This window comes from Corvus moneduloides, chromosome Z (assembly GCF_009650955.1).
Source record: "Corvus moneduloides isolate bCorMon1 chromosome Z, bCorMon1.pri, whole genome shotgun sequence".
NCBI classification, from domain to species: domain Eukaryota; kingdom Metazoa; phylum Chordata; class Aves; order Passeriformes; family Corvidae; genus Corvus; species Corvus moneduloides.
In genome coordinates, this window is record NC_045511.1 from 1,315,851 (window position 1) to 1,333,634 (window position 17,784).

Here is a 17,784-nt window from a genome sequence, read left to right on the forward strand (position 1 = left end):
TCTAGGAACTCAGCAGAATTGCTTTACCGACAAAGTTCAAAGAGAATTTGGGGCATTTTGCACATTAAATTTCATGTTAATGCTGAGAGGGTACAAGAGGAGGCATTTTAGATGAGATATTAGGATAACAGCAGATACAGGCTCATGAAAGAAAAGGAACGCAGCTTTTCTTATCACAACAGTTTTTATTACTTGCAGAGTTTATATTTATCACAGTAGATCTACTCTGAACCTTACTACACCAATAAGTCATTTGAAAGCAACCTTCTATAACAAAAGCTGTAATAAAGAGTTTTATAATAAAACCAGGACAAGTTTGACCTGAATTTTCATAATGAATGTGAACATTTTCACTTCAAACCCCTACTGTTTCAGGCCATTCTGAGGATCTGCAGGAAAAATCTGGCTGCATGATGAAGTTGGAAAAGCACATGACTAACAGAATTACCAGTCATCAATCTAGAAATCAGATCTTCCTATTCAAGTGATACAGAAGACTCCAAAACATAAAATTAGTATAAGAAGAAAGATTAAGAAAAGGAAATCTGGAAATTGGTTTGAGGCATTGAAGAAAAAAAAAAAAGAAAAAAAAAGAATTGAATGCTTCCTTGGAGAAGCTACAGACTCTTAAACACAGCCTCCAACTGGTTGTCTTTGTCTAAAAGACAGGTGTCTGCCAAGGGAGTTGGGAAATATGACCCCCTTCCCTCCAAATTGTTACAACTTTGAGATAACGGGGTTTTCAGGCAAAGATCTGGGAAAAGGAGTAACAGTTCTGTGCTCGTATGGATAACAAGGCCCACAAACACCAACCCCGGCAGCACCAACGCGCAGCGGCAGAGCCCAGCGCCGCCTCTCCCCTCGCTGCAGCTCCGCTCGCGGCCGCCAGGGGCGCTGCTGGCTCCCGGCCGGGCAGGGCGGTGCGGGGATTCCCCGCGCCTGCAGGGGGCGCTGTGCCGCGGGCTCGGCCGCCTCTCCCCTCACGGGGTAACGGCAGGAGGGCTGCATGGCGAAAGGGACTGCCGCAGGAACCTCGGAGCGGTGGCTGGATTGGCAGAGCCGAGCGCACCCAGGGTGGCAGACAAAGTGTAGCAAAGACTCTGGAGCCGTGCCAGGAGCCGCTGGTGTCCGAGCAGGCAAAGTGTAGCAAGAAAGTCAAAGCAGCAGCAAGCGGGCTCCCGCAAACAGCCAGGTGATGCTCCCTCTGGAGAGGGGCTCAGGGTCCCGGGTTTCCCCTGAGGCACCTGAGTAGATGGTGAGGGTCCCTCCCAGTGAGGTTGGGTGTTGAAAAGGTGCCAGTCCAGCAGCTGCTCTTATGAGCAAAGGCTCACCCATGGCAAGGAGAAGCAGTGCCAGCACAGAACTGTGCAGTGGCAGTGAATTCTCCCCACAGCAGCAGCAGCCCAGCACCAAAACCTCACCTGTCTCCCCTGTGACCCCAAGAGCGAGCAAGGGCCTATCCCAGCTCCTGACCCCCAGCCCAGTCTTGGGTATCCCTACACTTCCCCAGAGAAAGCCCCCCAGCTAAGGGACAGTAGCAAACTGCCCCCCTTCCCCCCTCCTCCCCCCCATCTTTTGTCCCTCATAAGTATCCATCGTTCCCATCTCTGAGACAATAAATGGGAAAAAAATTCCATGAGAGAAAGAAAAACAAAAGGAAAAATCCTAACCTCCACCACTCACAAACACAAAAGCAGCAACAGAGCACTGTTAACATGCAGAGAAATTTGTTTTCATGTGCTGACCTGAAAATGTGATTAACCACCTGAGCCCAGTTGCCTTTCTGGTTTGGGTTTGTAATTTACCAAAAAACAGTAGTTCCCCATAACTTCCCAAAACAAAACTCAAATACTTCAACACCACTCCTAATTTAGGGTAGATGCCTGAAAACCACTCCCTGGCCCTCACTGCTGCCTTTGAGACAAGAACACAGGTGGCAGATCTCTCTCCTGGGCAGGCAGACACGAGGAGCTCGTTAGCAGATGACGTAGCGGACGAGCCTCGAGCCGCGGACCTCTCTCACTCTCTGGCAGTGCCTCAGGATGTTGAGGATGCTGTGGAAACGCTTATCCAATTTCAGCTGAGTGAACTCCTTGATATCAGCCTCCACAATAAAAAATAGTCCTGGAAAACAAACAACAATTTTGTTACAGAAATTGTATCCTACTCTGTTGTAGGATACAGTTTGCATTTCACAAGTAACAGCACAGCCTCTTCTTCATAATTCCACAATCTGCAATTCATAGTTCTACAATCAGCAGTAGGATGGCCTCACACAATATGGGGAACTTGGTTCTACTTGTAAAATTTGTCATCAGAAAGAGAATTGCCAGCCTTCTGATGAAGTTCAGACACTCTGCATCATCCACAGGCCCCGCTCCACGAACTCTGTCTCCCAGCAGGCACTCAAGTCTTGGAATTAGATCTTTGCCATAAGGACAGAGCCCTGCATGCATCAGAGCTAAGTAGCCCACCATTCCCTTGACTTATATCAGATATGAAAAATAATAATTCATCATTACTTAAGAAAATTACAGAAAAAGATTAACTACTTGCAACAGCATCATCCCTGTGTCTCCAAGAAAATTGCACAGGGAGGTCCTGCATCAGAGCTGAGAGCTCAACCCTTCCTGTAGTTGATTACTCACTTCCATAAGCAAATTGTCATTAAAATTGAGGCTGCCCAGGGCAGTGGTGGAGTCACCATCCCTGAAGTGTTCAAAAAATATGTGACTGTTCCCCTTGATGACATGGTTTAGTGGTGAACATGGTGCTGGGTTGGCAGCTGGAATTTGTGATCTTACAGGCCTTTTCCAGCCTAAATGATTCCTAAATTATGTGTAGTATTACGCTTCCAAGTCTAATGAGAAGGAGGATACAGGGGTAGGAGTGTTTCAGCTTCGAAAAAGAAGATAGCATTCTCCCTCCTTGTTTTATCCTTAACACAGAGGCAGTGACATCTTAGAAAAGATGGAACATCTCTTCCTCCTGTTAAGTCCTTCAGGTTTAGCTGGGAAGTAGCTGATTCAAGCTGGAAAACTGAAGATGCCAGTAAAGATCTAAGGTCCAAGAATTATGTTTATGTCTCCTAAAATCTTGGTTAGACAGAGCTGAGAAATGACAGATCATGTTTTCTCACAGCCTGGGTGTCTCATGAGTTGGTGACACACGTCTCACAGGGAGTAGAACCTTCCAGAGACAATAACTGTCAAAATCTAGAGATCTTTCCCCAGAGAGAAGCTATGCTGGGATCTCAGAGCTTGTAATGCCACTAAATCCACATACAGATGAGAAGTAGGAAGTTTGTTTACTAGGAAAAGAAAGAAGAACTGCATTACTGCTCAAAATAGAACTACTGTAGGATAGAGACCATTTACAACTTCCAGGAACACCAATACACCCAGACAGTGTTGGGAAGCCAGGCATAACCTGCATGCTGCCTTCACAGTCTGCTACATCTGGGGGAAGCATCAGAACATCCTGAATTTTGATAAAACGAGATTCCTCCTTATATTTTCTCCCGATCCAGAGTGGCAACATTCAGGATAGCACGATCTTCTTTGTGAAGAAATCAGAGCTGGATGAAGGGTGGTGGTTTGGGCTATTTGCTAAACAACCAGCTAAACTCACTGAATCATCCGAGTGGCTGGAAGCGACCCTGATAAACTAGGCAGCATCTTCTCTCATCTTGGAATCAGAGAAGAGGTCAGCTGGCAATCAGCCCAGGCTGAGAACCAGTGGGAATCCTAAGCAGAGAGACACTTGCAGTAGAGATTTAAGCAAACAAATCAATGAATGCAGAATGTCATAATGAAAAATGCAATGGATGAAGACATTTAATCATTTTGTGCTGGCCAGATAAGAACCATCTGACAGCCTGCCAGGACTTTTCTCTAGACTTTCTAGATGATTAGTCACAAAAAAAAAACCCTGAACAAAACCATCTACCACACAAATACACACACTCTATCAGATTCTGAATGTCCTAGTTTCCTAACTGAACTTTCCAAGGCAAACAAGAAATAAAGACCATCTCTCAGGTACTTGAATTAGCACTTTGATTTTTCAGACTTAAACTCCGCAGCTTTCTGACAGAAAATTCTCTGACCAGCTGTAGCTTTCTCAAGTTGCTAGAATGGCTTCTTCACTGCAGCCAAGACTAGTGTGGATCACGGTGCAGATTGAGCAGCACTCCAGGCCCAGCAGGGCTCTTCTAGTGTTCAGCCTCTCCTCTACAACTGTGGGCTCAAACTCCTTACTACTGTCCTAAGGATAGGAACAGTGAAACAAAAAAACATGTTGTAAATTAAATGTGATGAAGCCAGTATTTTAAGAAATCCCAGATTAATATAAGCTGCTGTTCAACTGAGGCAAAACATGCTTAGAGAGAAACCAAACCATCACAGCCCAAACCATAAGCCAGTGGCATGAATTTATCCAGCTGCATGTGCTTAGAATGCTTTTAATAAAGCTCTTTACAACAATGATCTTTGTATAACCCAACTGGAGTCCTGTGCCCAGCCCTACAACCCCAGCATGAGAAAGACAAGGAGCTGCTGCAGCCAGTCCAGAGGAGGCCACCGAGATGCTCCAGGGCTGGAGCCCCTCTGCTCTGCAGCCAGCCTGGGACAGCTGGGGGTGTTCAGCTGCACAAGAGAAGGCTCCAGGGAGAGCTCAGAGCCCCTGGCAGGGCCTAAAGGGGCTCCAGGAGAGCTGCAGAGGGACTGGGGACAAGGCATGGAGGGACAGGACCCAGGGAATGGCTTCCCAGTGCCAGAGGGCAGGGCTGGATGGGATCTTGGGAAGGAATTGCTGTCTGTGAGGGTGGGCAGGCCCTGGCACAGGGTGCCCAGAGCAGCTGTGGCTGCCCCTGGATCCCTGGCAGTGTCCAAGGCCAGGCTGGATGGGGCTTGGAGCAGCCTGGGACAGTGGCAGGTGTCCCTGCCCATGGCAGGAGGTGGAATGGGATGATCTTGAAGGCCACTTCCAACCCAGACCATTCTGTGGTTCTGTGTTTATCTTACAGGTCCATCAGATCAGAATTCCCTCCCTACAGAAGAGCTGCATTTAGAATCCAGAAGTCAGTGATGTTATCACCATACTATAATATCCTGAGTCTTGAAGAACAACAAAACCAAAGGAAGGAAGGAAGGAAGAAGAAGTTGCAGTTTGTCTTCAGGGGACTCCTGAGTACCAGGTGAATGCTCAGGGCAGAAACTGAGAGGTGGGTGCCATGGTGTTGTCAGAGAAAGTTCTTTTTCTGTGAGGTGGAATAGAGTTTGCTCCACTCTTTGTGCCTGAACTCAGAAACATGAGGGCATTTTAAGGACATCACCAAGCTTGACATGTGCAGTACACCCCTCCAGGAATAATTACATACTTGTTCTCAAGAGGAAAGGCATGCCAAAAAGGAGATTTTAATATCAGAGATTTACTGTGCCATCTTTGGAAAAACTAGCTTGAAAGTACAACTTGCTTTTCAATTGAAAGAAAGGTATTTTGGTTGATTTTCACTCCCTCTCTGCTTTGAAGAGGAGAAAACTTCTTAAGATTCTCAGACAGACAGGTCTCTTCCACAAAGCCACTGCAGCACAATTAATTAGCCAGATGTCCCAACTTCAGAACAAATTTTTAATAGTTCATGCCCAATCAAATTTAAAAACTGAAACCACATTTATACAGTTTGGTTATCAAACTAAGAGTTTCCAGACCTTGTATGATTCCAAACTAAATCTTTGTGTACTCAAAGTTTCTACCATGACACACCATGAAAGGGACATGTTTTCAATGAAAACACTCAAAAAGCAACCCAATCAGTATGGGAAACTCGTCATTCAAAAATGCTGGAAAAAAGACCAGTATTTTTATACTTCTCCTGCAACATCCAAGTGTTATGAGTTTAGTACTAACAAAGGGAAAAAAATACCTCTTGTATCCTTAGTTTCTTCTTCCATGAACCTGTCGTAGAGATTCCTGACTGGTACACTCATAGATTTCAAAGGCTGATACAAGATCTTGTACTTGGCCACCACAGCCTTGTTCATCTCTTGAACAACTGCATTGATCTGATCATATGTGAGACGGCCTTTCATATACCTACAAATAAAAATAAGAATCAGTAACCAGAAAGTCACAAAGTTCTGTGTTTATTCTTCTCCTTCATCAGCCGTAACTGAACAAGCCATTCCTAGCTAAAGGCAGTTTCTCCTGCTTTATGTTAATGAATATATGTAGTAGTTAATTCTGTTCGTTTCCTTGATTGTTTAACAATATTGAAGGTAGAAAGGCCATGACAGAACCTAAACCAGAAAGATAAAATATTAGAAAGCTAAATTAAGAAGCCGAATGTATTCAGTGTTTAAGCTGTAAAAAGCTTTTCAAAATGGAATAAAGATTGTTTTTATAGCATACCACTTAAACTACAAACACAGGAAAATCGAGTAACTTTGCAGACAACAGCATGAAATGAAATGTTTGCCTAGGAGCACAATTTGATTCATATTATCACCACAAATAACCTGTGTTTGATCTTACAGCCATTTATTTGGGTTTTTTTGAAGAACTACTAGTTTTGTGTTGTCTTCTGTGTTTGACTGTGCAGCCTACTGAGCTGTACAGATATGGTTCTGCACCACCAGCATCCATTTCTGAACTTTCAGGGCATTTCATAATACTAGTACTAGAAGAATAAGATCTGTTGATAACAGCCTAGAGGTACAGGAAGCACAGAAGATAAAGAACAAAGTGATGTGGAAATACTAGAACACTGGAATATTTGCAAGTAAGGCTATTCAGTATTTATAGATGTAAAGCCATGCCTTCAAGGAAAAGGAACTGTGCTGCATACTGAGAAGCCATTATATAAAAATGAAATCTGAAACTCAAATGACAAGCAGTAAGATAAATACAACACCACCCGTCCCCCCCGCCCAAAATGGCAGTAAGAGCCAGGCCAGCCTTGCAACCTGCACTGTCCTGTGGCCTTCACTCAGCTGCTACAACAAACCAAACCTGGTTCTTTCTGTTTGGTTCAGTATCGGTTTGCAGACGCGAGGAATTAGACAAGTGTTACAATTCATTTTAGAACAAATGCTTTAGGTCAGTGGAGCAGGTGGCTAAAAGCTGTGGGACAGCAAGACTGAAAAGATCAATGAACAGCAAGTTCATCCCTTGTTTTAGTCTGAAGGAGAACACACAAAGAATTTAAAGCAGAAGTAGATAATCAATTACAAGTTCAGTATTCCAAACCAGAATTCGGGCAGGCATTCTGCAATTGCCAACTAAAAATAAGTGCACTAGATTTCAACAGCAGCCAGTCCCTGCCACGGAGACCTGCCTGCAGGAGTTGTGTAAAACCTGAATTCAAAGCCATTTCTCTGCCTCCAAACTGAGTTGGAAACTTAGTTGCCACTAAGTTACTTGCAGCCAGCTTTCAACTTTATTGACACTTTGATTAATTCACGTTGGAGGCGCAGCCATCTTGTAGTTATAAAAACGCTCCACTTTGCACCAGTAATAAAAGCAGTACTACCAGCCCTGAATTGCAGCCATAGCACAAACACAGCCTTTAACCACAGCAAGGCTTTGCCTGTGTGCATTAACTGCTGTTTATTGCTCTCTCTGCCTCCCTGTGCCACAGGGGAAAGAGTAGAGCGAGGGAAGCTAAGCCCAGAGGCATAAAATACCTTTATTTAACTTCCTGTGCTCCCACTGCCAACACACAGACAGCGAACACATTTAATAAAGCCAAGGGAGCACCTCAGCTCATCCTGAAGCTGAAACAGAGAGGCAGGACTGGGTTGCCTAAACCTAGGAATTGAGTGCTCTTTGAGAGGCCCTCAGGCATCCAAGATGCTTTAATCTGAAATTAAACTCTGTCAAAACCAAATGGAATTTTTATTCTGTGCATAACTAAGGATCATAAAAACTCCAGCTGTCCCACAGCCTTCTGATATTTCTACCCAACCATGGCTGGCAAACCCGTTAATGCTGACATTTATTTCAGTCCATACGTACACTAATATAAAAATACAAAGTTGAGAAGTTCCAAATTCAGGCATTTAATTTAGATTTAAAATAACTTTAAAATCTGCTTCACTATTCCAAATGCAGTAAAATTCAGAGCTCTTCTTAAAAAAAAAAAAGAAAAAAGAAAAAAAAAGTGATCCAGTCAGTTTCTTTTTTAATCCACAGAAGCCCTTTTTCAAACCATTTTTTCCATAGGTAAGAAAACTGGAGCACAGTGCTGTGTTCCTCAGAGAAAAGAATAACATCAATATATCACATATATACCACTCTAAAAGAGATAAACCTTGTAATGGCCACCCCCTGCTCTCTCAAAAAGGGTTAGGCTAAACAGCCACATATTCTTCCCAGTCACCATCTTCTGAGACTTGAGTCATAATGAATGCACAGATTCTAAAATACTTTGAGTAGTAAGAATTTTAGAAAGCAGCAAGAATTCTAGACACCAGAATAAAGCATTTTCCTTTGCCTCAAAGTCAAAAGTTAACAAAGACATGCACGGTGAAATGTCCTTTATCTTCCTCCAAAGAGTGCCTTCCTGCAACAGATTTGAAGGGTAAAATAATTTGCAGGTTTCTTATTGTGCAAAGTGTTCTATTTGATCAAGGTCTTTCATATCTGCCCCTTAACACAGTGTGTACCTTTGTTAAATACCTGCTGCCCAGTCCTAGGACTATGAAGGCACTGAAGCCTGTGTCCCTTTTACTGGCCTGATGGTGTTAGGAATAGATTTTCTTTCATGTTCAGCACAAAGAAGGTGAAAACAACCTTGATTTTTCAGTGCCCACTTCCCACCCCCAGTGCTCACCAGAAGAACTGGGCCGTGAACCAAATTCTTGTTCTTCCAAGGGAATACATTCGGTGTAAGAAAATTTGGGTTACAAATATTTGCTGCTTAGGTTTGGTCAATCAGTATGTGAAATTGCAAGTACTCCCTCAATTTTGTACTACAACATTGCCAGGCAACAGAAATACTGGTAGATTAATAGATCTATGTAAATTCATGTAAATTTTCCTCCACAGAACAAACATGCTTCTCCCATCCGAATAAAATTAAATTATTTCTAGAGCTCTTCCAGCACAGTCTAAGCTGCAACCTTTCCATAATGGGTGCCTTCCAACACAGCTGCAACCTTTCCACAACAGTGCCTTCCAACTCAGCTTATTCTGTGATTTTGTGAATCTGTAATAAATAGGAAGAGGATCTGTCTGGCCTCTGTCCCCATCCTCCACACCCACGAACAGCAGTGGAAAACCTTCCACTTTCAAGGATTATCATAGACTCCTTTAGGTTGGAAAAGCCCTCTGAGGTCGTTGAGTCCAACCTTTCCCTCAGCACTGCCAAGGCTACCACTAAACCATGCCCCGAAGTGTCACAACTACCTGTCTTGTGATGTGGAAGATCATAGCTTTAACTGGAAGTTAAAACAGTATTTGGCTGGAATGGTCTGTGTCTATTTCTCTTGCCACAGCAGAGGTAAAGACCAAAAATTCCCATGCTGCAGCTTTATCCTCCCATAATTTTATCAGGAGAGAACTACCTAAGGGAGTAAATCCACAGAATACCTGAGGTGGTCTGCAGAATAAAAATACCAGGTGCATGCTCTTCTAAGAAGTAACCAGAAGTCCTTTATCATTAGCTCAACATTCAGGATAACGGAGAAAATGGACATTACTCACCTGAAAATTTTGAAGGCTATAGAGAAAATTATTGGAAAGCCTCAAGTAAAGTGCAGACTCAAAACCATATTTCTTATTGGAACAGGTGTTGTCAGGGAACACAGTGAATCTAGAGTCTCAATAACAATTTAGCCTTAGGCATCAAGAGAAATTTCTTCTTTTTGCAGAAATATTTACTCATGCCCCCAAAATGCCATTTAAGAAGTTATTCCTGTATGGCAGACTTCAGACAAGGATATCCGTTCATCAGGTCCTGCTGTTAGGGGAACGTACGCACAGGTTTCTATTCCAGAAATTTGGGAATTTCAGTGCAAAGTGGTTTTTTGCTTTTAACAAGTCTGATTTCTGTTCCTGTCTCAAAACAGACTGGTAAGTCAAGACTTGAAGTTTCCAGAAACCAATAGTTGGGTCAAATAAAAACAGCATTTATCATTATTTTTCCTTCTGTACGCAAACAAACCTTTCATCTCATGAGATGATGGCTCTTTTTTTTTTTTTTTAATGTCAGTTCTCAAAACAAGATAAGGATTCACCAGTTAGCTTAAAAATCTCTGTTCATACAATTACAGTGACTTTTGAGATAAGAGGTTTGGGTTTTAACTGATCAGTTTTCATCTTCCTAATACCAGCATAAAAAAGAGCCAAATTAACTCTATTCATTCCATTTTCAGGTTTGCTAGTGTTGCATTTAAACTATTTGGAGCAATATCATGTTTCACCCCATGAAAAATTTCAAACCATCTCTGTCAGTCCCAGTTCTGCAAGAGGTCACTCTCCCAAACCTATGTATGCCACCCAGATTGATGCCAGAGTGTGAGGGAAGCCACGCTTACTTACGCAGGAACACTTTCAAACTCCTCCATGGTTATTAATGCTGCTTCTTTAACGAGTTTGGTATCTTTTGCAGGTTTCTTTGCACATTCAGGTTCTCTGGCCTTTGCTTGCTCTTCTTGTTTCCCAGTCGGCACCGTGATGCTGTAAAATGAAGGAATATTCAGTGTATAAACAGCAGGTAAGTAGTAAGGAGAATTCCACTACACTACTAAGTCTGCTTAGTCACAGACCTAAGTTCCAGCCTATCTGTTAGGCTGGATGAACACAATTAATGATATTTCACAAAAGAAACATCAGTATAGCAAGCCTGCTCCATTTCAAATCATATCCTTCAGCTGACTTCAGCACAGCTCTTGGTTTCTCTGCTACAGAGGCTGCTAGCAGGTGAGTTGGAAGCAGTCCAAGTGCAGCGTGGCGCAGCTCAGAATTCAATGTACCGTTACATTTCACACAACACAAAAAGCCTGGCTTTTTATCAGATAAAACACAGCACAGAGCTGCAGCCTTAATGGGCAGATTTGAAATACTTCACAGCTCTCTGAAAGAGGTTCAAATCTTGGGAAGCCTGACTCACCCATTAAACTTTCGAAGCAAAGAAATTCAATGCCACCTACCAGACTGGGGTTTTTTTTAATACTTTTAAAAGTTTTTTTAGGCAAGATCCCAAAGGCCAAAGAATTTCCTAATTTATTCCTGATTATTAGAACATTATTTTTATAAATTCACCCTTTCTCTAAACCCTCAACTTAGAGCCTCAAACCCCATGGGATTTGCCAGCCACCCACCCAGCTGCTCCTCAGCAGGACAGTAAAGATGATGCATATGGCCAAATCCACTGTTATCAGAACACGTGGACATTACTGGGATGTGCAACAGAATGAACTAAAGCAATACAGAGCTGACCTGGCACAAGGAACTGATCCTCTGCTTGGATCTGACTTTCCCACAAGAGATCCTTGCTGGACATGGGGTCCCACGAGCAGCGAATGGCACAGCAGTGCCCCTTCTGTCAACCCCAGGGCCAGGATCTGAGGGATGTGACGCCGCCAAACCCAGCGTCCCATCCCCAAGAAAGACAAGTGCCATGGCGAGGACAGCGAGTGCCACCTGCTGGGCTCCCACACTGCCTGGTCAGTGACACGGGGGCAGGAACAGCTCTGCCCTGCACCGTGACACAACACAGAGCCCTTCTGAAACCCAGGACATCTGCCTCTAAACTTACTCAGATGTCATCATCTGAAAAACATCTGTTTGCATCTGAACAACAACAACAAAACAATCCTGGCACCCTGCAGCTAGCAGGGAATGTCAGCAAACAGGAGAGAAGGAGGGCGGATTTTGGGTGGTAGTGGAGGTGGCTTTGGAATGAAAGGATAAACACAAGAACCAAGGGAAGCAAGTTCACATCTTGAAACTTCATTCCTCCCACGCTCCAGTCTCAGTCTCCTGCTGTCTATCACACTGCAACAAACCTTTTTGAGATGATTCCCCAGCCCCAGGCACCCCTCCTTTGTGATCCCACCCACTCCCCTGCCTCTGCACTGCTGCAGTGAGGTGGTACAGACATAGTTCACCGCTGACCTGAACCATGAAAAGAAAGAACTGACACTTGTTTACAAAATCTGGCTCTGGTGGAATGAGAAACTGCTCTCAACAAACACGTGGGATACAAAGAGATTGAGATATATTGAACTTGCTTTTTATTTCAGTGAGATTGCTTTGGTAAACAAGAACAGAAAACCCAAGAATATAGGAGAGAAACAATAGCTAAAGCCATGAATCGCTCAGTTTCTCTGTGTGGGTGTTTTCATTCTCCCAGGGACTTCAAGGCCTGCCTCACCAGCATTCAAGTGCTCCTCTGCTTTCTGCACTATCTCATGAAAATCACTCATCAGCCCATTATGTATGTCCCCACACATCTGGGGACATAGGGGAACGAACAGAAACGGAGGAGGTCAGTGCAGGAAGGTTTGGGTAAGAGGCCTAAAAACATATTTACAGTGATGCAATGGATTTTGAACAATTACGTTCCTTCTTACACTTCCTCCACCCTCCACTGCACAACACAGTGACCACCAAGAAGTGACAAAATGGGGACAAAAGGAGAAAGTGTGCTGTGACAAATGGCATTGTCACACAATGTATTATTACTCAAGAAAACCCAGCAACAAACTGACACTGACAGAAGAGCAGCTGTGAGCTGGCAAGAGCACAATCTGCAGAAAATTATCAGAAAAGTTTGGTTGGTTTTACATACTGTGGTTTTCTCTAGAGAGGGAAGAACCAGCTAAAACCATATCACAATTAACTTCCTGATCACAAGCAGGATGAGATTGCAAGGGAGACCAACATCCCAAAAAATCTTTTGGTGTCAGAGGTGGCACAATCAAGCACGAAACAAGCCTCATTTACATCTAAACAATTTCCAGGAGCTAACACAAAGTTAAGACAAAGGTTTTCCTACATTAAGAAAGTAAGCTACGACAGGAAGGCAGAACTCAAGTGGTAATTTCTGAAAAACTTCAATGCTTACACACACACACACAAAAAGCAACATCTAAATTGAAAAGGAACAAGAGACCTCTAGAGACATTTTGAGAGGCCATTTCCTGAACTGAGGGTTTATGTCTAGAGGGTGGGAATAAGAAAAAAGCTTCTGCACAAGTCATCCCTTCACCAGCTAAGAACAGTTTCAATACAATACCTACACCAATGACAATACCGCTACACACTAACTAAAATTACAGTTCATTTTTCTCTTCTGGAAGCCTCTTTCCACATATATAACCTTTTACTTTGCTGGAATATGTATCATGTTTTGAGACTGAGGCTTCTCTGGCATTAGGAACCAGACCAAGTAAAGCTGGTAGATTCAGGGCACATATTGGAAGCACTGAATTCAAGCTAATGCACTGCCTTCTGACAAGCTACAAGGTGGGAATGAAGTTTTGGGATCCCCGATACTATGACTCTGCAAGTGACCACAGCTGGCATCACTGCAGGAAAAGAAAGCAACTCCAACAGGCCAGAGAAAAAGATGAGAAACTCAGTCGGAATTAAAATGTTTTAGAAGCTTTCTAAATAACAGCTGTTATTTCACATACTTGTCATTTTCACACACTTGAGCTACTTGACTCTGAAAAGCTTCTTACACAGCCCTCTCCAAGGCAAGGGGATGTCATATCTAGCTGAAATAAATATAAGGCTGCTGCAGGGAAAAGGGAACAAAAGTACCACAAACATAATTCAAAGTCCCACAGAAAGATGATTGAGCTGGCAGATTTTTGGTTTTTAAGTTGTATTTGGAAGGGCAGAGGTGAACTTCATTTCTAGTGACCCAGCATTTGGGTCACTAGCCCTTAAATCCATAGGCACTACAGTTATGAAATCAGTGTGTTTGTGATTCTAAAGCAAGGGATTCTCAGACTCAGAGAAGCACTTGCTTTCTACTACATCACACATACCCCTGGAAGCTCCCATTGGAACAACTCAGTATTTTATAGACTTGATCTGATGGATTTATTGGGGTGCTAGCACAAGCCTGGACAAGAGCCACGTCCAGAATCAATACACTCAATGACCTTGTCTCCCAAAATTTCAGTTAATGTGGAGTGAAAGGAGCTGCACAGCGCTGCAGCTGGACACTAACAGGAGCAGCCTGAATCCTTCAGGCTCATGTACCACATACCAGCTCTGAGTTGGTTTGGGCAGATAGGGTGGAATGTGTTCAAGGAGGTGCTGTGCTTCATTTTGATCTCTCTCAGCAGTCTTCTGCATCTCCTGAAATTAATATGAGACTAGATCAGAAATCTGAACCTACTAGCATCAGGCAAGTAAAATTAGGGCAATACTAAATTAATTTTCAGCTTTATTAAGAGGTGTCCTTTACTCTCTCCCCATCACCTTACCTCCTTACCTCATAACTTCTCCAGGGAAACTAGTAAAGATACAGAGCAAGGAGTGTCTGTCCTTGCCCTCAGAATGTCAGAGGAATTTGAGCAGGCAACAGGAACTTTAGCAATACACCGTGGTCAGGGGAATGGTGGTAGTGGAGACAAGACACTATGGTAAACTCACCTACATTCCCCAAACAACGCTTCCACAAAAGACCTGCCAAATAAAGGCAGTGCAAACACACAGTAGAATAACAGACAAATATTCTAACTGAATACTTTTCACAGCTATTGCAAAGATATGTAATTAGAACTCCTCTTTAGATCACAGTATCTATTATGATAAAGACATGTTTTCAAGGCCAATGACAAAGACCTGCTTTTAATGGCTTTAAGATGAAGGAATGTAGACTTAGATTAGATATTAAGAATAAATTCTTCCCTGTGAGGGTGGGCAGGCCCTGGCCCAGGGTGCCCAGAGCAGCTGTGGCTGCCCCTGAATCCCTGGCAGTGTCCAGGCCCAGGTTGGGCGGGGCTTGGAGGAGCCTGGGACAGTGGAAGGTGTCCCTGCCCATGGCAGGGGGTGGCCCTAGATGAGCTTTAAGGTCCCTTCCAACTCAAACCATTCTACAATTCTATGATTACATATATAAGCTTCGAAAAATACAATTTCCAACGTTTATTGTGCTGGAGAACTTAACAAACCATCAGCAAGCCTATTCCAAACCCCGGTTTCTCTTGCGAGCACATGCATCCAAACATCACTAAGGATCTAGGGAAAAACTCCCTACATATGTATCAAAGACTTCTTTGAATCTTCCAGTATTTTATGAATGGGACAAGAAAAAAAGATTACTTTTAGCAAATCCTTCAGTTTTTCTTGCTGTTTAACTTCAGTTTCCATTTGATTCAGGAGTTCATGTATAAGGATCACCTCATTCCCTATTTTATGGAGGGCAGCTTTGCGGCGTTCATCTTCACCTGTCAAAGGGCAAACATTAAGACAAAGCCTCCAAGAAAACCCAAAATCTGATGTTCCTCCCCTTCGCAAGCAGTGATTATTTAACTCTCTGCTCCCCACCCACCATAGCCACCCAGGAGAAGCAGCAAGCCAAACTGTCAGCCTTGTACTCTGCACAGCCAACAGAGTCCATGGAATCATTTAGTTTGGAAAAGCCCCCTAAGACCAGGTCCAACTATACCCCCACAGCACTGTCAAGGCCACCACTAGTCTGTGTCCCAAATGTCACAGCCACAGGGCTTTTAAATCCCTGCAGTGATGGGGACTCCAACACCTCCCTGGGCAGCCCCTGCCAAGGCCTGACCACCCTTTCCATGGGGAAATTCCTGCTGGTGACCTACCTGAGCCTCCCCTGGCCCAGCCTGAGGCCGTTCCCTCTCCTCCTGTCCCTGTTCCCTGCCAGCAGAGCCCGACCCCCCCGGCTGCCCCCTCCTGTCAGGGACTTGTGCAGAGCCACAGGGTCCCCCCTGAGCCTCCTTTGCTCCAGCCTGAGCCCCTTTCCCAGCCCCCTCAGCTGCTCCTGGGGCTCCAGCCCCTTCCCAGCTCCGTTCCCTGCCCTGGACACGCTCCAGCTGCTCCATGCCTTTCTTGGAATGAAGTGCAAACCAAACCCCACTGTTGCTCTTGTTTACCTATGTTCCTCAATAGGATACACTTTTTAATACTTGAAATCTTCGCATTGATGTGGAAGCATAAATGTTCCAGGTCTGAGGATGCCATGTCCTCCATCATCACACTGAGGGGGAACAAAAATGAAGGCAGAAACTTAACAAAGACCCAAGCTACAAATACTGTGCACAAAAGCAGAATTTTTGGAAGGTTCCTGATTTGTCAAAGAAGCAAAGGGAACATAAATGAAACAGTAAATTAAGTAATTCTCTTTTATCTTACTAAATTGAAGGCAGGAAAGGAAGCATAAAGGGACTGGCGCTAGACAAGCCAATAAATTTCCCAGAACTCTGGAGATAAATGCAGTGTGATATCAGTGCAGTGATTCCTCATGAGACTGGGAGCATCCCTATGATATTGAATTGTCCACTAAAAAAAGGAGTTGGAAATTTACTGCAAAACCCAAGAAATACCTGGTTTATATAATGCAATTTTACAAGGTTCTCTCAGGGATATTACATCAGATGATTGATGTTTAAAGAGGTGGATTTTTTTAAAACGCAATTAAGCAAAAAAAAAGGGTTAACAGAGTCGTTAGCAAAGTCTGGAGGCACCAAAAAGAGCATTGTATATCGACTACTATATAGTCTTTAATAATAGATTTATTAACCCTATTATAGACAGAAATTGATTAGGAGAAAAAACTATACAATGTGACAAACCCCCGCATTTAACACCGTGGCCTGGCACTGAGCGCTCACACAGCTCCCTCCGGCGGCTGACACTTGGAAACTTTAAAAAAGTCCTTATTTCGCTTATGGCTTAAAATACTATCAACTGCCGCGATTATTAAATCCATTCTTTGAGACCTGCCGCCTTACCCGCCTGCCCTACCTGCGTGGAACCAGCACGCCCCGAGGCGGATCGGGATACCCTGAGGGGACCGAGGTCACCCGCTGCGCGCGGCGGCAGCGCCCGTCTCTCCTCAGGTTTTACCGGACGCAGCGCCAGTGTATCCCGGTCCCGGTCCCACTCTCTCAGCCGCGGGGGCCGGAGCCGCTCGGCCGGGGAGGAGGAAGCTCGGCCGGGGGAGGAGGACGCGGCTCCCGCGGCCCCGTTCGAGCCCCGTTTGAATCCGCCGCGCTCAGGCGGGCGTTGGGGAGGGCGGGGAGAGCGCGTGCGCGCTGAGGGGAGCGCGAGGGACGGGCGGAAAGGGCGGAGCGGGGCGGGAAGGGAAGGGCGGAAGGCGGGAGCGCTGAGGGGACCGGAGGGCGCAAGGCAGGGCAGTGATGGACGCGGTAGGCCAGGTGAGGGATGGTCTCTTTTCCCAGGCAGCGAGTGATAGGACAAGGGGACATAGTCTCAAGCTGAGGCAGGGGAGGCTCAGGTTGGACATCAGGAGGAATTTCTTCATGGAAAGGGCGCTCAGGCATTGGAAGGGGCTGCCGAGGAAGGTTTGGAGTCCCCATCCCTGGAGGTGTCCAAGGAACGCCTGGACATGACGCTCTGTGCTCTGGTCTGGGTGATAAAGCGGGGATCAGTCAAAGGTTAGACTCGATGTTGGAGGTCTTTTCCAACCTTGTAATTCTGTGAGTATGGAGGGAGTGGGAAGGAAGAGCGGAAGGCGGGAACTCTGAGGGGAGCGAGAGCGAAGGGCGGGAGCGCGGAGGGTGGTCTCGTTTTTAGGAGCTCTGTTGACACACATTTTACCTTAGAAAGGAG

The 17,784-nt window shown here is 44.6% G+C and overlaps 1 protein-coding gene across 2 annotated transcripts; it reads right to left on the bottom strand.

Moving 5' to 3' along the window:
* SKA1 (spindle and kinetochore associated complex subunit 1) lies at nt 1-17,238 on the bottom strand. 2 transcript variants are annotated; one of them, XM_032095942.1, is made up of 7 exons: nt 16,957-17,238; nt 16,086-16,189; nt 15,289-15,413; nt 14,228-14,319; nt 10,543-10,680; nt 5,927-6,096; nt 1-2,124 (listed from the first exon to the last, which is right to left on the bottom strand). In XM_032095942.1, the coding sequence occupies exons 2-7, from the start codon at nt 16,183-16,185 to the stop codon at nt 1,976-1,978; spliced, it is 774 nt and encodes a 257-aa protein (XP_031951833.1). In that variant the 5' UTR covers nt 16,186-16,189; nt 16,957-17,238; the 3' UTR covers nt 1-1,975. The 2 variants fall into 2 exon arrangements, with proteins under 2 accessions (XP_031951833.1, XP_031951834.1); XM_032095943.1 differs by having other exon boundaries at nt 16,944-17,238.
* Nucleotides 17,239-17,784: the final 546 nt, after the last annotated feature.